The 21,147-nt window shown below is 49.6% G+C and overlaps 1 protein-coding gene across 9 annotated transcripts in view; it reads left to right on the forward strand.

Moving 5' to 3' along the window:
* The window catches only part of fbxl9 (F-box and leucine rich repeat protein), a 121,798-nt gene that overhangs the window by 58,068 nt on the left and 42,583 nt on the right, over positions 1 to 21,147 (forward strand). For 6 of the 9 annotated variants that reach the window (XR_007957331.1, XR_007957329.1, XR_007957330.1 and 3 more), the window contains exons 1-5: positions 12,862 to 13,716; positions 13,812 to 14,006; positions 15,407 to 15,508; positions 18,084 to 19,067; positions 20,681 to 20,896. Coding sequence is in view for 6 of the 9 variants with exons in the window: in XM_052028041.1 (XP_051884001.1) it covers positions 13,974 to 14,006; positions 15,407 to 15,508; positions 18,084 to 19,067; positions 20,681 to 20,896 (1,335 nt within the window). In the remaining 3 variants the exon portion in view is untranslated. Of the gene's footprint in view, positions 1 to 11,019; positions 11,079 to 12,861; positions 13,717 to 13,811; positions 14,007 to 15,406; positions 15,509 to 18,083; positions 19,068 to 20,680; positions 20,897 to 21,147 lie in introns of those variants that run through there. The other 3 variants (XM_052028044.1, XM_052028045.1, XM_052028042.1) reach the window with 2 other exon arrangements.

Below are 21,147 nucleotides of genomic sequence, written 5' to 3' on the forward strand. Positions count from 1 at the left end.
AGAAGACTCGTCACGTTTCACAGACCAAGAGAAGAGGATGCACACGGTAACACTAAGCAAATCGTCCCCACCGGGATAAAACACTGAGCCGCACCACCACTCTACGGCCTGACCTGGAACCTAAGCGCTTTGTCAGAGCAAACACCCCACCCAACCTGCACTGAACCTGACTCACTGGGTTGGATAGTCAGGCTCTGGTCCTGAAGTGGAGCTGCAACACAAGCCTCAGAATGGGTCCTGTAGTGTGATGGTCCTTCCTATGATCTTTTTCCTGAGGCTCTGGTGCTGAGTCCCATCAGATGGAACATAGGACACAAAATGCATTCTGTAGTTCTGTGGTCCTTTCTCTGAACTCTCTGTTGAGACTCTGGTTCTGACACAGAGCTCCACCAGATGGAACATAGGCATCAGAATGGGTCCTGTAATGTGATGGTCCTTTCTCTGATCTCTGTACTGAGGCTCTGGTCCTCACACAGAGCTCCACCAGCTGGAACATAGGCCACAGAATGGGTCCTGTAATGTGATGGTCCTTTCTCTGAACTCTGTACTGAGGCTCTGGTCCTAACATAGAGCTGCACCAGAAGGAACCCGTGAATAAACCCCACAGTGCAATACCATTTATCTTTTCCTTCAAATAAAAACGAAGAACGTTGGAATCATCAGCAGGTCAGGCAACAACGACAGAAAGAGAAGCAGTTACTTCTCCAGGTCAGAGATCCTTGATCAGGTTTTAGAGACACAGGAGACTGCAGATGCTGGAATCTGGAGCAACAAACAAACTGCTGGAGGAACTCAGCGGGTTGAGCAGCATCTGTGGGAGGGAAGGAATTGAGGCAGGGTCTCGACCTGACACGTCAAAAATTCATCCCCCCTCCACCACTCCACAGATGCTGCTCGACCCACTGAGTTCCTCCAGCTGCCATGGTTCTGGGTGCTGGCCCTCGGTTCGGCTCCATTGATGGGGTCTTGTTGTTCAGCACATGGAGTCCATGCATTACTAATCGCATAACAACACACACCTGAGCCCCATCAGGAGACTTGCATAAGAACCCTGGTTTCACTGGCACTAGTTGCCAGAGTATTGGTCAACCTTTGGGTATACTTTGTCTCCTGAGAGTTGTCAATTCTAGAGCAGTCCTGGTTTCACTCTTCCTCTTAGGATATCCAGTTTTCGTGTTGGGACCCTACCTCAGAGCCCTGAGGCAAGACTCCTTCTGGTTGCTGCCTGTGTTTGGTTCTGAGGAGGCATCCTGACTCCAGTCTCATACCAGTGTGCTGCATTTGGGTTCTCCGTGAGCTTGCTTTTTGCTCGACATTGTGACACCAGCAGATTGTTTTTTAGCTTCAGGTTTTTATTTTTTTTCCCTCTTCTATCTTTGCACCAAACTGACCGCTCAGTCTCAAAGTCTGCCTTGCACTGCATATCTACACCAGGATAGGGTCTGATGGGCAGAAGTTAGATCTTCCACCCAGTCAGGGCTGGTAAAATAATTTGTAGATGGCAGGATTATTTGCCTGAAAGGAGCACAATCTACTGTGGTGCGGGGCAAGTGTCAGGACACTTGCGGTCTGGCTGTTTCTTCTCCTAACCCCTCATACCTTCTGAACCCTCCGTCTGCTGCTGGATCAGAACGGTGGGGAGTTTGTCCGCTGTCTTCCCTGACAACCCAACCTGATTACTCAGTGCCCACACCCACCGAAAGGTGGGGTGGTGGTGTGGGGAACAGAGGACATATTGGTTTATTATCTCACATGTACTGAGATACAGTGAAAAGCTTTTGTTCTGCGTGCCATCCAGACAGAACATGCCGTACATAAAGTACATCGAGGTAGTAAAAAGAAAAGCAGAATGTAGTGCTGCAGTTAAAGAGAAGGTGCAGTGCAGGTAGACAAATAAAGTGCAAGGGCCACGACGAGGTAGATTGGGAGATCAAGAATTCATCTTTTAGCGTATGCAAGGTCCATTCAAGAGTCTGATATCAGCGGGATAGAAGCTGTCCTTGAGCCTGGTGGTATGTGCTCTCAAGCTTTTGCATCTTCTGCCCAATGGGAGAGGGGAGAAGAGAGAATGACCGGGGCGGGAGGGGTCCTTGATTATGTCGGCTGCTTTCCTGAGGCAGCGGGGAGTGTAGACGGAGTCAGTGGAGGGGAGGCTGGTTTGCGTGATGGACTGGGCTGTGTCCACAACTCTCTTCAATTTCTTGCGGTCTTGCATCCTGAATGCCCCTGACCCTCAATGCACACCAGTCAGTTCCGGATCCTGTCCCAGGAGTGCATGGCGCATTGCATTGTCCACACGTTCAGCTCAGTGCTACCAACCCTGCTTGGATATATTTGTAGAGGCTTTAACTCCTGATTTCCTGCCTCTAGACATCTCCTTCACTCAGACAGCCATTTCCAGTACTTTTTATAACTTGTAAATTTAATGAAATAAGATAAAACATGGAATTTATTTTCATGAACCTTTGATATTTCTCCCATGCACCAGTCTGCAGGTGGACTTAGTTCTTGAGACTGCGGGAATGCCCCAGGGGGATGGCAACCCTACTGGGGCAGAAAGTGTCCGGGTGAGGTTAGCCTCTGGGTTGGAAATAGTCAAACCCAGCTCCTCAGTCACAGTTTTGGCTGCTTTAAACTGCTGGGGAGTCGCTGCATGGAAATTTCATCCTGCAGCTTGTCAACCACCTCAGCCATTTAGTGAATGAGCTGTTGACTTGCCATGGTGTTCCTTGTGGGAGGTGGGGTGAAGTTTCCAGGTTGACAGTGGATGGAGGGGTTGAGGGGGTGGGGAGGGGGAAGTGCTAACCACACCAGGCTTGAGAGATCCCGTCAAGATGGGTGATGGACGGTCGGCACAGACTTGGTGGGCTGAAGGGCCTATCTCTGTGAAACATGTCTCAATGATTCTCAATAGAAGGAGTGTTGAATTTGGGGACAGGGCCTTCTGAGCGTTTAACAGTGAAGATGGGGCATCAGTAAAGACCCTAAGGTTGCTTGACAGGGTAGAAGTTGAGATGGAGCGGGAGAGTCCCGAACAAGGCGACAAAATAAGATATATAGAGATACTTATTTGTTGGTCACATGTACATTGAAACACACAGTGAAATGCATCTTTTTGCATTACTGAGAGTGTTCTGGGGGCAGCCCGCAAGTGTCGCCATTCTTCTGGCACCAACATAGCATGCCCACAACTTCCTAACCCGTACGTCTTTGGAACATGGGAGGAAACCAGAGCACCCGGAGGAAACCCACGCAGACACAGGGAGAGCGTACAAACTCCTTACAGACAACGGCAGGAATTGAACCCGGGTCGCTGGCGCTGTATAAGTGTTATGCTAAGCGCTACATAGGGGCTGGTCATTTTAAAAATGAGGTGCATAGAAACCTCCTCTCAGAGGGTGGGGAATCTCTGCCTCCCGAGGGTGGTGGAGTCGGATCATTAGACGATTCAAGGTGGAGATGGATAAATATTTGAAAGGTCGAGGAAGGGGGAACTAGCAGAGGAGAGATGCAAAGAACAACCTGCTAGAGGAACTCAGCGGGTCGAGCAGCATCTGTTGGGGGGGTGGGGGGGGAAGGAACCGTCGACATTTCTGGTCAACAGCCTGCATTGGGACTGAGAGTGGAGAGGGGAGATGGTCAGTATAAAGAGGAGAGGGGGAGGTCTTCTGTCTCCTCTGCCTCCTGTGCCTATTTCCTTGGCAAGAAATTCTCACTCCCTCACCCCTCCGAGCCCATTACCACCCCCCCCCACCTCTTCACCTCCAATTGCCGCTGTGACTTCTCCACTCCCCCCCTCCCCCCCACCCCCCCCCCCACCCCCGGTCCTGGTCCAACCTCACCTATTCGGAACATGCAGCCCTCCAATCACTTTGCACTCTCCCTCTCCTCTTTATACCGGCCTCCCCACTCTCAGTCCTGATGCAGGGTCTCGACCTGAAACGTCGACAATTCCTTCCCCCCCTCCGCCCCTCCCAACAGATGCTGCTCGACCCACTGAGTTCCTCCAGCAGATTGTGTGCTGCTCCAGATCCCAGCATCTGCAGTCTCCTGTGTTCCCTGTGGTACAGGAGTTGAGGCCAGCATAGATCAGCCATGATGATATTGAACAGTGGGGCAGGTTTGAGGGGCTGAGTGGCCTACCCCTGCTCCTGTTTTCTTGTGTCCTTGTAATGAGCAAAGACCACCAACCATTCAATGACCTCACTGTATTCACCGTTGTCCTGACCCAGTGGCGTGACTGTCCTTGGTAGTTCAATCATTAACCAGCACCTTCTCTCCTTCCCCCCAGATCAATCAGCTATGGCACAATCAGCAGCATTCTTACCTCGGAATCAAAGGCTTCTGAGGCGGTCACACTCCAGAACATTAAGGACATAAAAACATAAGAAACTGAACAGGGAGAAGCATACCTTGTGTCTGTTCAACCATTTCATGCAGTCATGGCTGACTATTTGCCTCAGTACCACTTTCCTGCATTAACCCCATGATTCGCCTAGAACATAGAACACAGAAGTGCAGCAAAGGAACAGGCCCTTCAGCCCACCATGTTGTGCCGACCTATTTAAACTAGTGATTAAATGCCTGGAATTGTTGGGGGTGGCGTGACTTTGAAAGGAAGCTTGTGAGATAACTGAAGTAGTTTAAGTGTGATTTTTTTTCCCCTGGTCAGAAGCTGAGTGGGGAGGGGGTGGGGGTGGGGTTGCTGCTCAGGTACTGAACTCATGGGCAGCTCTAACAAAGGGTCATACATCTAAAAGACATTTGGACAGGTACATGGTTAGGAAAGGTTTAGAGGGATATGGGTCAAATGCAGACAAATGGGACCAGCTCAGGCAGGTCACCTGGTCAGCATGGATGAGTTGGGCTGAAGGGCCTGTTTCTGTGTTATAAAACTCTATAACTAAACTGATCCCTTCTGCCTACACAATGTCCATATTTGTCCATTCTCTGCACATTCATGTGCCTATCTAAGAGCCTCTTAAACACCTCTATCGTATCTGCCTTCACCACCACCCCTGGCAGCGCATTCCAGGCACCCACCACTCTCTGTGTAAAAAATTTTGCCCCGCACATCTCCTTTGAACTTACTCCTCTCACCTTAAATGCATGCCCTCTAGTATCAGATATCTTGACCCTGATGTGCTGAAATATATTCTCTAACTTGAATATACTCACCAGCCAAGCCCCACAGGGTGAAGAAGTTTCTTTTCGTCTCCAATCGAATGCACAGAGAGTAGTGGACTCAGCCCTATACATCATGAGCACATCCCTCCCCACCATCGGTAGCATCTACAGGAGGCGCTGCCTCAAGAAGGCCACATCCATCATCAAAGATCCCCACCACCCGGGCCATGCCATCTTCTTGCAGCTACCATCGGGCAGGTGGTAGAGAAGCCTGAAATCCCACACCACCGGGTTCAAGAACACTTCCCTTCAACCATTCGGTTTTTGAACAACCGGCACAACCGTAATCACTAGAGTTTGGCCACACTATGACCACTTTGATCACTTTGCACTAAATTGGATTCTGTTGTTTTTTGTTCTAATTGTGTTCATTCTTGTAAAAATTGTTTAATTTACGTTTTCTTGTGAATGCTGCTTATCTGATGCTATGTGCCTGTGATGCTGCTGCAAGTAAGTTTTTCATTGCACCTGTGCACACATGTACTTGTGCATGTGACAATAAACTCGACTTTGACTTAATACATATGACCCAGATTTCACAGCCAAATTCTACTGCCTGTATTCTAATTAAAGCCAAATGAGAAACTCGGTAATTTCTATAAATAACCAGAGATTCAGTCCAAATCCAGAGATTTTCCACAAATAGTTGAGACCTTCCTTAAAGTGGAATTCATTGCCCTGGTACTCTGTGTCACACTGCTTGGTCAAACTTTTGTGAGTTGCCTGGGACATTTTACAATGTTACAGTAGCAATATAAATATATAGTGTGTAGCTTCTTTAGTAGATGATTTTTGGATTTAATTAGATGGATAGATAGATTTCTTTATTAGTCACATGTACATCGAAACACACAATGAAATACATCTTTTTACGTAAAGTGTTCTGGGGGCAGCCCACAAGTGTCGACATGCTTCCGGCACAAACATAGCATGTCCACAGCTCCTAACCCATACGTATTTAGAATGTGGGAGGAAACCAGAGCACCCAGAAGAAACCCACGCAGACATGGGGAGAACGTACAAACTGCTTACAGACAGCGGCCGGAATTGAACCCAGGTCGCTGGTGCTGTAATAGCTTCACGCTAACTACTACACTACTGTGTTAGCCATACAGGCAGTAAAATTTTAGATAGAAAATCAAAAAAAACTGCAGATACTTCCTGACCTGATGAATATTTCTAACGTTTTCTGCTTTTCTTTGAGGTTTTTAGGAAAGTTCCACTTTGGGTCGAGCCTAGTGGGCAACAGTGCCATCATTTGGCCAGGCATGGGAGTGCAGATGAAGGCAGCAAGGATGGTCAGCGATTTCCTGTGCTGCAGCTTTCTAACCTAGTGCTTTTTATAAAACAACAGAAGTTTACTATATTTACATACGCCTCCTTATGATCGACCAGCTCTCCTCCTGTTGTCATCAATGTTAGCAAATAACACTGAGCTTTTGTTACTGTTCTTTGAATGGCTGCAGATGCTTAATAAATTACACGCATCCTGCATGAATCTTTCTCAGCTCCCATTTTCTTTTAAAATGCAAATACGTAGCAACTCAGTTGGCATTTAAGAAATCAATTCATACTGTACCTACTGCAACAACCTGTATTTTGTTTATGCAACAATCACATAAATTGTGAACCGCTTTAAGTAGGAATGAGTTCAAACAACTGAACTATACTGAGACAAACTTAAGTCCCTGCTGGTTGATTACATTGAAGGGTGGGTTCTGGAGGGAGGCTACAATTGGCCTTAGTTTCCTGGAGCACAGGAAGGGAAAAAGAGACAAGGAGGTCCTGCACTGCAGAGAGGGCAGATGATCTGTACTCATGGAGATATCTCAGCGAGAAGTCAGTGCTTTTGGAAGATGTATGAAGGGGCAGTGAAAACTGAATGGGAAAGTTATCAATCAGATGACATGTTCTTACTAAATGTTGGAACAATTTAACAGGAAGGCAACATCGTGGAAAGAAACACAGTTTCCTTCTTGATTGCTGGTGTGTGTTTGTGTGTGTTTGAGTGAGGGAGTTTGCTTTGACTATGTTCGAATGAATATGTTCCAGTAAGCATGTATGTGTGAGATGGTGGGTGAAACTAAGATTATCACTCGAGGATGTGTACGTAAGAATGTGTCTGTCTGAGTGTTGCAGTGCATTTTTGTCTGAGTGCGTCGGAGAAAGTAATTGTATTATCGTGTGGGTGAGTGTGTCAGTGTGGGTGAAGAGTACGTTTGTGTGGGTGAATGTGCATGCGTGAATGAGGTTGGTGTTTCTATAAGTGTTTGTACGTTAGTGTAAGAGTGAGTTTGCAATGGTTGGGTGAGTAATTGTATGTAAGAGTATGTTGCTGTGTGTGAGAATAAGTGTGTAAGTGCACGAGAGGGTGTGAGTAAATGAGTGGGTTTGTGAGTATAAGAGAGCATGTGTGAGAGTGCAAATGCTAGTTAGGATGAGTATGTGTGCTTGAGAGTGAGTACATGTGTGAGACTGGTGCCTGAGTAAACACGTAGCTGTGAGTTTGAGTGTGAGAGTAAATGTGTGAGTGTGCATACCCTGGATGGAGTGAGCATGACCCACATGGACTGTGAAAGTTCAAGCATTCGCTCTCCACCACTCTCTCAGGCTGGGCTGACGGTTCCAGCAATGAGTGTGGTCACCAGTGAGGAACTCCCCAGCCAGCTCCCGGCCTCCTGCCCTCTCACAGACCTCCCCGTTCGTCCTTTCCTTCCACCTCCAATTTCCAAAGGGCAAAAGAGGTTAGCCGTGAGTTCTGGCCACATGAGTTCATCAGTGCTCACACCCTGGGAATGGGCAACTTGTGTTTGGGTCCCCTCTTTGCCTCATTGGGGAGGTTTCCTGAGCATACCACAGAACATCACAACTTCAGGCCCATTCCAGAGATTCAAACACATCTTTCTGGCTGACACTTCAGTCCGTTGGAATATGGAGGGTATTGTACTGTATTTTGATGGTATGCAAAAAATGCTTCCTCAGGTGTGGACAGGAAAGCTCTCATGGTCCAGTTCAAGAAGAGACAGGAGAATGACTATACTTCATTAGCTACAAAGCAATTTGGGATTTGAAAGGTAGTATAGAACTGTACATCATTTTCTCTTTTAAGCATTATCAACTCTTCTGCCGTTGGAAATAGTTTTTCCTTATTTACTCTACCAAGGTCATATCTTCAAGAGGCGGTGCCTCAAGAAGGCAGCATCCATCACTAAGGACCCTCACCATCCGGGACATGCCCTCTTCTCGTTACTACCTTTGGGGAGGAGATATAGGAGCCTGAAGACCCACACTCAACGATTCAGGAACAGCTTCTTCCCCTCCGCCATCAGATTTCTGAACGTTCCCTGAACCCTACCTCATTATTCCTTTTTTTTGCACTAATTATTCATTTTTGTAATTTATAGATTTTTATGTCTTGCACTGTACCTCTGCCACAAAACAGCAAATTTCACGTCATATGTCAGTGATAATAAATCTGATTCTGAATTTTGAACAGCTCTATGACTTTGTCTTACCCCTTCTCTGTTTTATGGAGAATGTTCCCAGTTTCTCCAGATTCTCATAGACAGTGCAGAAATGATCATAGCCACTGTTCATCTCTCAGAGGCTCTTGGTGGGGAGATCTCTACCTTTTACCCTGTCACAAAGCTTCCCGTCTGATCCTTCCTCTCATCCCTCTACATTACTCTTCACGGGTGCTGCCTGACCCAATAATTACTTCTACCATTCATTACCTTTTGGGAAAAGTCCTGCAGTGGCTGTCTGTAGAACAACCTCACTGCCAGCCGAAGAGTGAGGGACATGCCCATTATCTCAGGGACTGTAACTTAGTGTGGGAGTCACCTTTCTTCTCTGCTGTGGCATTGATTTGATCCCCGATCTCAACCATTCATATAATCATAGAACTCGACAGCATGAAGGAGCCATTTGCTTCATAATCAGATTTATTATCACTGACGTTTGATGTGAAATTTGTTGTTTTGCGGCAGCAGTACAGTGCAAAGACATGAAATCTATGAATTACAAAAATAAATAAACAGTGCAAAAAAGGAATAATGGATTATTCAGAAATCTGATCGCAGAGAGGAAGCAGCTGTTCCTGAAACGTTGAGTGTGGGTCTTCAGGCCCCTGTACCTCCTCCCCGATGGTAGTAACGAGAAGAGGGCATGTTCCAGATGGTGAGGGTCCTTAATGATGGATGCCGCCTTCCTGAGGCGCCACCTTCTTGAGGCACCGCCTCTTGAAGATGTCCTCGACGGCAGAGAGGGTTGTGCCCGTGATGGAGCTGGCTGAGCCTATAACCCTCTGCAGCCTCTTGCGATCCTGCGCATTGGAGCCTCCATACCAGGCGGTGATGCAACCAGTCAGAATGCTCTCCACCGTACATCTGTAGAAATTTGTAAGAACCTTTGGTGACACACCAGATCTCCTCAAACTCCTAACGAAGTAAAGCCGCTGGTGTGCTTTCTCCGCGATTGCATTAATGTGACGGGCCCAGGATAGATCCTCCAAGATGTTGATGCCCAGGAACTTGAAACTTGAACTTAAACATGTTTTAAGATCTAGACAGTGTTTTACAGGATGTTACCTAACATATGTACCATATATGGTCTCCACACCACTCTAATTCTCCATCCCTCTCCCATTCTGTCTTTAGTCTCCTGTAATGAAGCTGATAGAGGCTTGAGGAGCAACTCATCCTTCAGCTAGGGCCATTTCAGCCTTCTAGACTCAACACTCGGTTTAACAACTTTTGATAACGATTCTGCTGCTCCCATCTCCAGGTCCATTTGTTTTTTTCATCTTACCATCTTCATTCACCTTGCACCGTCACTGCCATAGTCATTCATCCCTCTTGTCCTTCTCTCCCTGCTCTCGCTCTCTCTCTCTCTCTCTCTCTCCACCTTTAACATTGTTTCAGTCGAGTTTATTGTCATGTGCACAAGTACAGTGAAGTTCAGGTGTAATGAAAGAATCGCAGTGGCATCACAGGCACGTAGGTACAGAGAAAAACTCGATATAAATTATACATAAATTATACGAGACAGTAAAGAGAGAGAAAAAAGCTGTGCAAAAACAAGACTTTGGTGCAAAAACTCTCCAGCTTCTTCCAGTTCTGATGAAAGGTCTGAAATACCAGCTATAATTCACTGATTCTGCTTGGCTTGCTGAACACTTAGTTGACACTTTTCTGACGCAATGCGCCTGTGACGCTGCTGCAAGTGAGTTTTTCACTGCACCAGTGCACACATGGACTTGTGCATTTGGTATTGGTTTATTAGAACCATAGAAAAACTACAGCACAGAAAACAGGCCATTCGGCCCTTCTAGTCTGTGCCGAAACATTATTCGGCTAGTCCCATTTACCTGCCCCCAGCCCATACCCCACCAGACCTCTCTCGTCCATGTATCCATCCAATTTACTCTTAAAAGAGCGAGCCCGCATTGACCACATCAGGTGGCAGCCCCTCCCACACTCCCACCACTCTCTGAGTGAAGAGGTTCCCTCTAATGGTCTCCCCTAAACCTTTCTCCTTTTTATTGTTGGGTTTGACAAATAAAGTGGAGTTTTCCACTTGGGGCTTCAGATTTCCACCGCCCACAACACCCCCCCGCCCCCCCCGGTGCAGGGAGACTCAGCGCTGCTGCACCCCCGGGCTGGACAGGCAGCCCCAAGCCTCTGCAAACATGCCCCCGAAAAACTACATTACCCACAAGGCGCCTGGCTTCAGTGCGCATGCGGACTCGGCCCCCCCAACCACACACGCGCATGCGCCTCCTGTCGAGAGCCCCGCCCACCCCCTCCCCGAACCCCGGGCCACAGCGGGGCGCAGGCGCAGTGGGGCTCCCGTCCCCGGCCGGCGGAGACACCTCGTGACCGATCACCTTGGTAACGTCAACTGGCCGGGGGCGGGGCTGTAGGTCAGGGAGGGGGAGGCTCGGTCAGAGCAGGGAGGGGGGAGACTTGGTGCAGGGAGCAGGGAGCACGGGAGGGGAGAGGAGGAGGGGGGGAAGGGGGAGAGGGGGGAAGGGGGAGAGGGGGGAAGGGGGGAGAGGGGGGGAAAGGGGGGGGGAGGGGGGGAGGGGGGGAGGGGGGGAGGGAGAGGGGGGGGAGGGGGGGATGGGGGAGGGGGAGGGGGGGAGGGAGGGGGGGGGGAGGGAGGGAGGGGAGGAGGGGGGAGGAGGGGGGGGAGGGGGGGGGGGGGAGGGGGGGGGGAGGGGGGGGAGGGAGGGGGGGGGAGGGGGGAGGGAGGGAGGGGGGGAGGGAGGGGAGGGAGGGGGGGAGGGAGGGGGGGGGAGGGGGAGGAGGGGAGGGGAGGAGGGAGGGGAGGGGGGGAGGGGAGGGAGGGAGGGGAGGGGGGGAGGGGAGGGAGGGGAGGGGGGAGAGGGGGAGGGGAGGGAGGGGGAGAGGGGGGTGAGAGGGGGAGGGGAGGGGAGGAGAGGGGGGTGAGAGGGGGGAGGGGAGGGGAGAGGGGGGGTGAGAGGGGGGAGGGGAGGGGAGAGGGGGGGGTGAGAGGGGGGAGGGAGGGGAGAGGGGGGGTGAGAGGGGGGAGGGGAGGGGAGGGGGGGGAGGGGAGGGGGAGGGGGGGGGAGGGGGGGAGGGGAGGGGAGGGGAGGGGGGGGGAGGGGGGAGGGGAGGGGGGGGGAGGGGGGGGGGGGGAGGGGGGGGAGGGGGGGGGGGAGGAGGGGGGAAGGGGGAGAGGGGGAGGGGAGGGGAGGGGGGAGAGGGGGGGTGAGAGGGGGGAGGGGAGGGGGGAGAGGGGGGGTGAGAGGGGGGAGGGGAGGGGAGGGGGGGGGAGGGGGGGAGGGGGAGGGGGGGGGAGGGGGGGAGGGAGGGGGGGAGGGGGGAGGGGAGGGGAGGGGGAGGGGGGGGGGAGGGGGGGAGGGAGGGGGGAGGGGGGGAGGGGAGGGGAGGGGGGAGGGAGGGAGGGGGGGGAGGGGGGAGGGGGGGGGAGGGGGGGAGGGGAGGGGGGGGAGGGGGGGGAGGGGGGGGGGGAGGGGGGGAGGGGAGGGGGGGGGAGGGGGGGAGGGGACGGGGGGGGAGGGGGGGAGGGGAGGGGGGGGAGGGGAGGGGAGGAGGGGGGGGAGGGGGAGGGAGGGGGGGGAGGGGGGAGGGAGGGGGGGAGGGGGGGGAGGGGAGGGGGGGAGGAGGGGGGGGAGGGGAGAGGGGGAGGGGAGGGGGGAGAGGGGGGGTGAGAGGGGGGGGGAGGGGAGAGGGAGGGGAGGGGGGAGGGAGGGGGGAAGGGGAGAGGGGGAGGGGAGGGGGGAGAGGGGGGTGAGAGGGGGGAGGGGAGGGGAGAGGGGGGGTGAGAGGGGGGAGGGGAGGGGAGAGGGGGGTGAGAGGGGGAGGGGAGGGGAGAGGGGGGGTGAGAGGGGGGAGGGGAGGGGGGGTGAGAGGGGGGAGGGGAGGGGGGGTGAGAGGGGGGAGGGGAGGGGGGGAGAGGGGGGAGGGTGTAGGGAGAAGGGAGCAGGGAGAAGGGGGAGGGTGTAGGGAGAAGGGAGCAGGGAGAAGGGGACCTGGTGCAGGGTTAGGGTGCAGGTTGAAGGGAGGAGTAGGGAGAAGGGAGTAGGGAGAGACCTGGTGCAGGAAGGGAGGGACCTGGTGAAGGGAGAAGGGAGGTGAAGGGAGTAGGGAGAGACCTGGTGTAGGGTGCAGGGAGGGAGGGAGGGAGGGACCTGGTGTCAGGGGAGATAGATACATACATAGAAATTAACACAGCAGCTAGATAGATGTACAAGGGAAGGAGAGCCAACGTATATTGATATAGCAGGACTGGGACACATGGATATCGTGGATTAATGAAACAGAGATAAGGCTAGAGGGGGAAATATGATCAAAGTCAAAGTGATTAGAGAGGGTGAGACAGTATTGGAGTCAGTGATCAGCTGAGCCAACGTGGAAGAAGGAAGGACGATATCTCCTTTTGAAAATCTTGGCTTTCTCGTGTTTGTCGAGAAGGGAAATACTGCATTTGTAAAGCTGGGTTTGGACAGGCTGGTTCTGAGTGAGCGGGAGAGTGACAAAGGAATAGATCATAGCAGAGTGACAGAAGTCATTAATAGGTCAATATAGTGAGTAGATGTCAAAATAACTGATTTAGAAATATGGTATTGTAGCCATAAGTCCAGTCAGAGGAAGCTGGATGTAGTGGAAGTATAGTGAGAGAGAAGGGGAAGCAGAAAATGTAATGTGGAGAGGCTTTCTACCATAAATTAGGTAGAAGGGCAGCAAGGAGTAACACTTGGCAGTTATAGTGAAGAATATATGACTCTAAATAGAGTCTGAGGAAGCAGGTGAATCAAAGGGATGTTGCTGGGTCCTGTCCTGCTATTACTAAAGAGGAATCTACTGGAACTGAATTCATACAAAGCACTGATGGGAGTAAATAATTAGTTATGGATGTATGAAATTTCTGTATTATGTTCACCTAAACGATGGGGTAGAAAGTCTACCCACGTTTGTAAATGCTGATTGTATTCCCATTTACTGTTGTTTTGATCTGGATTAACACTAGGGTTAAGTGCAGGTGAGTAGAGATCAGGGATAGACTTGATTTGAAATGGTGAATGATGCATGATGTTAGCTCAAGTCTGACATTTATTTCTTCCCCCTGTGTTATAGGATATTGGGACCAATACATAAGCAAGCTGGCTGACAATCTGAAGAAGTTTCAGAACCCATGCCAGCCAGGGCAAACCAGTTATGCTGTCGAGCTTGTAGACCGTGTGTTGCGTGGGAGACCGTGAGGCAAAATGCTGTAAACTCATTGGACTAAAAGGAACCATGGAGGCTGAAGCCCCAGACTTACCTGTAGAGGTAGGAGGATTTCATTGTGCTTTTAACTGGTTGTCTCTTAGAACTTATCTGTGGATCCAATTGTTCTTTTAGCTAGCGTCCCACCTGCACCATCCATAAATGTGCTCATGCAAACCCTGCTGATTGTATCCTAACTGACACCAAGCCCTGTAAACCTATTACACTTTTCCTTGGTGATTCATATTGTCATCCTTTTTCCAAACAACTCTGCAGCTTGTGAAGTGTATTGGTTGGTTTTGAACATTAACAATGATTTAAAAATGGACATTTCTTCACTTTTGACCTGTATTTTTATTAGTTTAATAAAATAATTGCATAAAGTTTTTAAAAAGAGCTTATGGCACTGACCATAGCATTGTAAGTGGGTGGCACAGATTTCCCGTAATTGGGTTTGTACTGCTTGGGGTGCTATGCTGCCCCTGGTCTCTTGGAATTGGGATGGAATGGACTGGTGGCTTCCATCACAGATTCCTGGCAGAGGGTTTTCCTCCTCCTTTGTGTCCCTTCCTTTTTGTCGCTTCCTCTGCCCGTGTCGTCGATCAGCCATTGAGGCTTCATCCTCGGACGAGGAGAGGTCGCTGACTTCTGCCTGGGGCGTCAGTCTTTCTCCCTCCACTTCCACGGTTTCCGGAGGCCTGTTGCCTCATAGGTGGTGTCTTCGATGTCTCTTTCCTCTTCATCAGCTGCCATTCCCCTTCTCGTTCCTCTGCAGCCCTCCCTTCCATTGACTCTGTGCCCTGGAAAAGGGGCCGGCAGTTGGCCGCTGAGTCTTGGGAGCTTGAGTTGGTAAGGCTTTCCTTACTTCTCCTGGTTTCATTCTCCACTGGAGTCTCGGCAGGGGAATGGGGAGGTGTTTGCATTCTTTAGGGGGCTGCTGCTAGCTCCCCCCCTCTTATTATCTGCATGTAAGTACCAGGAGTGTTTGGGGCAAGCTCTGTAGAGCTGGGTTGCTTCCCCAACACAGGTTGCAGCACTTGGTTTCTTTGCTATCCTTGGTCTGGTGGCCCTCCTGCTTGCGCCTGTTGCAGATGACTTTCAACCGCCTTCAACCGCCACATGCTCCTGGTGTAGTGCGTACGGTTTTGGCCTGTTTGTTATAGGAGAAACTGGAACAAGCGCAGAGAAGATGCTGCCAGGACTCAAGGGCCTGAGTTATAGGAAGAGGTTGGGCAAGATAGGTCTTTATTCCTAGGTGCTGTGTAGTTTTCCCCCTGTCTCCAACCTGATGGCCTCAACATTGATTTCTCTTTATCCCCTCCCCTCCCCTCCCCCTCCCCTCCCTCCCCCTCCCCTCCCCTCCCCTCCCCTCCCCTCCCCCTCCCCTCCCCTCCCCTCGATGACCTGCCCATGGGACTGGTGAATGTGGCACTTTTGATAACGGCTACAATCTCTTTTGTCAGGTGATCTGCTACATCATGCGCTTCCTGTCCCTATCGGACAGGAAGGAGGCGTCATTGGTGAACAGAGCCTGGTATGCTGCCTCCCTGGATCGCAGTCTCCAGGTAACTTACTTCTTTTACACATGGGTATAATTTTGCCTTCTGGTTCTGGGTGGCAGCCATCCACAGATATCTCGTCTATCGCCTTGATCTCTTTGAGGGTTTGAGCGCCTCTGAATCATGATGGGCTGAGCTTGGGTTCATCTTCACACATTGTCTTTAGGCGGCAATTAGGATTGAAAGTGCTGACTGATTGATTAATTGTTTCCAATGCTTGCCATCCCTATTCCAGGCGTGATTACAACGCTCACTGCTACCTCACTAGTGGTCAGGTCATTCAACACCAGCCATCACTGCAGTAGCACTGCTTACAGCTTGGGGAGGGCCACTAGCGGATGCAAAGCAGGGAATGGCGATGGTGGAAGTAACTAGAATGCAGAGTGACTCTGCAGTCAGAGAGAAGGACTTTCAGGAGAAAGAAACAGTGGGAAGGAGTGGAACACCTGGACTAGTGCAGACAGCGTGAAGTCAAGGATGTCCCAATTAGGGAAGAATTAAATATTTGGAATGTCTCGGGTTTGAGAGGGATTGAGGGTGGGATTGGAATGTCAGTGGAATGGGGTGGGTTAGGGTGGCTCTGTATTAGTCTCGATGAGGCTTGTGTAGCTGTGCTTGGCAACTTAGCTTCGCTGTGATGTCCTGAACAAGTTGGAACTCAACATTGTTCAAGTTTGAAATGGAGGTTTTGATTTGTGTAGGTTAGAACTATCACTGCAATAGTATATTCCAGCAATGAGACCACAGGGAGCTTCCAACACTTGAGTGGAAAAGCAAATTGCGCAGAGGATGCGGAGAGTCTGCAGAGAGATATAGATAGGTTAAGTGAGTGGGCAAGGGTCTGGCAGATGGAGTACAATGTTGGTAAATGAGAGGTTATCCACTTTGGAAGGAATAATAGAAATCAGATTACTACTTAAATGGTGAAAGATTGCAGCATGCTGTTGTGCAGAGGGACTTGGGAGTGCTGGTGCATGAATCGTAAAAGGTTGGTTTGCAGGTGCAACAGGTTATCAAGAAGGCAAACGGAATGTTGGGATTGAAGAGCAGGGAGGTTATGCTGCAGCTGTACAAGGTACTGGTGATGCCGCACCTGGAGTACTGCGTGCAATTCTGGTCTCCTTACTTGAGGAAAGATATACTGGATTTGGAGGCAGTGCAGAGGAGGTTCACCAGCTTGATTCCAGAGATGAGGGGGTTAACATGAGGAGGGATTGAGTCGCCTGGGACTATACTCGCTGGAATTCAGAAGAATGAGAGGGGATCTTATAGAAACATATAAAATTATGAAAGGGAATGATAAGACAGAAGCAGGAAGGTTGTTTCCACTGGTAGGTAAGACTAAAACTAGGGGACATAGCTGCAAGTTTCGGGGGAGTGGATTTAGTACAGAGATGAGGAGAAACTGCTTTTCCCAGAGAGTAGTGAATCCGTGGAATTCCTGCCCATGGAAGCAGTGGAGGCTACCTCATTAAATATATTTAAGACACAGTTAGATAGATTTTTGCACAGTAGAGGAATTAAGGGCTATGGGGAAAAGGCAGGTCAGTGGATCTGAGTCCACGGCCAGATCAGCCATGATCTTATTGAATGGCGGAGCAGGCTCGACGGGCCAGATGGCCTCCTCCTGCTCCTACTTCTTATGTTCTGATGAACACTTCCTGCTTAAAGTGCATTCAAACACTTGCCTTTTGGGGATTACCTTGGATCTTTCAATGGGCTTTGTGATCTTCTGTTAACAATTACTGTCAGGCAAACCCAAAGCAGTATTCTTTTGCTTGTTATGTGGGCAGCAAATATTATTGGAAGCTGACTGGGGAACTGGAGCCATGAACTTCTGCTGGCTTTCAAGCAGCACAGGAATTCATGTAGACTCTGAGGGTCATCTAGCATGGAAACAGGCACTTCGGCCCAACTGGTCCATGTCGGCCAAGATTCCCATTTGCCTGCATTTCTTATGTAGGAATAAGATGTGTTCCCAAATCAATCACTTCAACTCTAGTCCAGTGGACAGCCCTTGATTGAGAAATGGACTTGTAGTTATAATTAACATTAGTGAACTGGTATCAATTATGTATGGAGCGGCCAATATTTGTTGAGCAAATTAGCCCGCTGTTCTAATTTTCTTTTAGCAAATGTAGATGTAGAGAGATTTTTGCTTTTGTATTTATCCCCCCACCCCGAAGGTGCTGATTATCCATTGTGGTACGGTTATGTAGGTTCTAGCTACCCTCTGCTACTGTGACCATGTGTGAGGCCAGACCACATTTAGGCAGGCAAATTAGACTCGACCACTTGCACACAGATGCATGCTGTTACTTTTCTAAGCATTGCAGCTAAATTGAACCTGAGATCCAGCTGGTTGAGTCACTTGGTTCTAACTTGGAAGACCTATGTTAGATAATCTAGACTGACACCAATGTAGTACTGAGGGAGATTCCTTCATTGTCTCGTAGCTTTGTGTGTTCTTCCTGTGAATATATTGTCTGTTCCACTTTCTGCAATAAAGTGGTGACTACATTTCAGTGACTGACGAGTACTATTCAGTTATTTCACTGCACAAATGTTTATTTCTGAACAGAAAGATGTCATCTACAATCTTCAAGCATCGTCCACTTTTCTGGAATCCCTCAGAGATTTAGGTTGGAGGCAGAGTCTGTACATGGCTTTGAGCAATCTTGATGGGGCACCCATTTCAAAGATGGTCATTCAGAGCATTGTGCTCCACCTAGCTGCACATTTGGAGAACCTGTCCCTGCGGGGCAGTTACATCACCGAGGCCTCCTTTGTGACCCTGATCACAGCATGCCATAACCTAAGAGGGCTCGACATCAGCGGATGCAACTGTCTTTTCATGAGTGGCACTTTACTGTCCAAAGATGAGAGCAAAGTAAGGATGGCTGAAGCCCTGGTGAACCTGAAGGAACTCAACCTCTCCAATCTACGTTACCTCTCTGACCTGACCTTCGACCGACTTACTGACTGCACGCCCAACCTCCGAAAGCTATCTCTTGCCAGCTGCCACATCACTTTTGGGTTTGATCCCTACCATGGAGCCAACACGTCCAATTCAACTGCTGTGCTGTCGCTGAGAAACATCCTCCGTTTTATAAATAGACGGGCAGCCACGCTGAAGATACTCAATCTTAGTCGTACCACAATCACGAGCGAAGCCGTGTTGTCAGTGGTTCAAGTTGCTGGACTCTGCCTGGAAGGGCTGGAACTTCAGCACTGTAAAGGCATCACAGATGAAGCAGTCTCTGCCATCTGTGCCTGCCAGCCAGGACTCGCTACACTGGATCTCACTGGCTGTGCTGAGCTAACTGGCAAATCTGTTCTGGCCATAGCTTCAAGCCTGCGGTGCCTGGAGTGCCTGTCCCTGGGCAGGATCAGGCACATCACGGACAGCGTGCTGAAGGACCTGCCCACAATCCGCACCCTGCAAGCCCTTGATATCTCTGAGTGCTACCAAGTCAGTGGCTGTGACTTGGTCAAGGGGTTAGCCTCGCCAAAGGCTGCGTCGAAACTAGTGAGGCTCAACTTCAGCTGTTGCACCATGGTGAACGTAAGTGTCTGGGAACTTCACTCGTGCTGAAATGAGCAATGTACCTTTGCTATTTCCACTTGGAAAGGTGAAACTCCGAGGTGCTTAACTGGGGACCCATTCCTCCAGAGCTTTTCAACCTTTCCTGCTGAATGCTAAGCACCACCAAAAGGGGTGTGAGCAGGGTTTTATTTTTAAGCTGCCACCTCCTTGCCCCATCCAGGATTCCCGACCCACCTCTTTCTTTCCGTCCTCGAATCCGGTCTAGATTTATTCATTTGCTGATGCAATATTGACCATCTCGATTTTTCCACTCCCTTTACTCACTCTAGCCTGCCCTTTCCTGAACTTGCAACACTCTGTTTTCTAGACCCAACCCCGTTATCATTGTCAAACCTGCTGATGGTGGTTGGATGACGATATCAGGATTGGTCCTTGGTCAGTGGAGTGCTGCAAGCTCAGAATGGAGGAGGTTAGAATGAGTAAGTAAATGGAAAAATTGCAGAGGCCACACGTGAACTCTCAGATACCACCTTGTACCTCCCACTGGAGCATTAGCCCCACCATTGAATATCAGTCCATTGTCTCCCTGGCAGCATATCAGCAATTTCCTTTCTTTAAAAAAAAATTACTGAACCTGTCAACAGCACCCTGTCAGGCAGTACATTCCAGATGATCACAATTAGCTGTGTTTTTTCAATATAAAAGAATCCGCCCCGCCGCCCCCCCAATGTTGTAGTCACAAGCAGCTCCTCACCACTAGCTGCCCTTGAGACCTTGTCTTTGGTTTGAATAAATTACTTGCTTTGGAATGGTATTGAAATGCTTGTTGCCTTTGCTGCATTGTCCTGTGAAGGCAGCTGCAATTCTTAACTGGGTGATAATTTTGCTGGTGCTCCCATTGGTAGGGAAGCCCAGGACTTTTGCCCCCACTGTATATGTCTGGTCTATTTTTTTTCTCTTCATCTTCCCATTCTTGTGTCACTGAAACAATAAATAACAAGGACTGACCAACCAGAGATTAAAACGAGGTGCCAAGTGATTCTGTTTCTCTATTACTCTGTATTCTGTTATTGCTTTTACCTTGTACTACCTCAGTGCTCTCCGTACTACCTCAATGCACTGTGGCATGAATTGATCTGTACGATCGGTATGCAAGACAAGTTTTTCACTGTACCTTGGTACAAGTGACACTAAAACCAATACCAATACTTCAGAGACAGTTTCTTCTTAAGTTAAAATTAAAAGAGACTGCAGTTGCTGGTAATCTGAAACCAAAGCAGAAAATGCTGGAAAAATTCAGCAGGTCAGGCAGCATCTGTGGAGAGAGAAGCAGTCAATGATTCAGGTCTGCCAGCCTTCATCAGAACTGATGTCAGAACAGACCCCATTCTGACAAAGATTCACTGACCCGAAACATTGACTGTTTCTCTTTCCACAGATGCTTCCTGATCTGCTGAGTACTTTCAGCATTTTCTGTTTTGGTTTCTTCTTTAATGAGTTTTACATTTGGATAATACATGAAAATTCTACTCAAATTCCGAATCAGCAGCAGTGATCGTAAATCTCAGAGACCTATAGTTGCCATTAATCATATAATTTTTCTCAGTTTTGCATTGGGTTAAATTCTATAGGACAGCTGCTTGTTCTCAATGGCAAAAATCCTGGGCAGGAATCTGCGAGAGCTGGACCTCACATCCTGTCTGTACATCAGTGACATCAGCGTCCATGCCATTGCTAACCACCTCAGGGGCTTGACCGTGCTGCGCCTCGGCTGGTGTAAGAAGATCACGGACTGGGGTCTGCTGGGACTGATCAAAGCCAACGATGACAGCCAGCCACACAATAAGGTGACTGGTTTATAGCTGTTTATTCACCTACTTCTGGTCACTTGATTTGAGATTCTGTCTTCTTGCAAGAACTTTGAAAGGTCTGTTCAGGCTAACATCATATCTGGTGAAGTGAAGACTTGTGGTTGCCTCTTGATTACTTGTGCAAGAAGTGTCTTCGAGTCTTTGCTTCAGACTCTCTGAGCATTTTGCCTTGTTTCAGTCCCTCTTTCAAGCTCCCTCTGAATGTATTCCTTGCTCGCCTAAAGTGG

The sequence above is a fragment of the Pristis pectinata genome, chromosome 13 (assembly GCF_009764475.1).
Source record: "Pristis pectinata isolate sPriPec2 chromosome 13, sPriPec2.1.pri, whole genome shotgun sequence".
NCBI classification, from domain to species: domain Eukaryota; kingdom Metazoa; phylum Chordata; class Chondrichthyes; order Rhinopristiformes; family Pristidae; genus Pristis; species Pristis pectinata.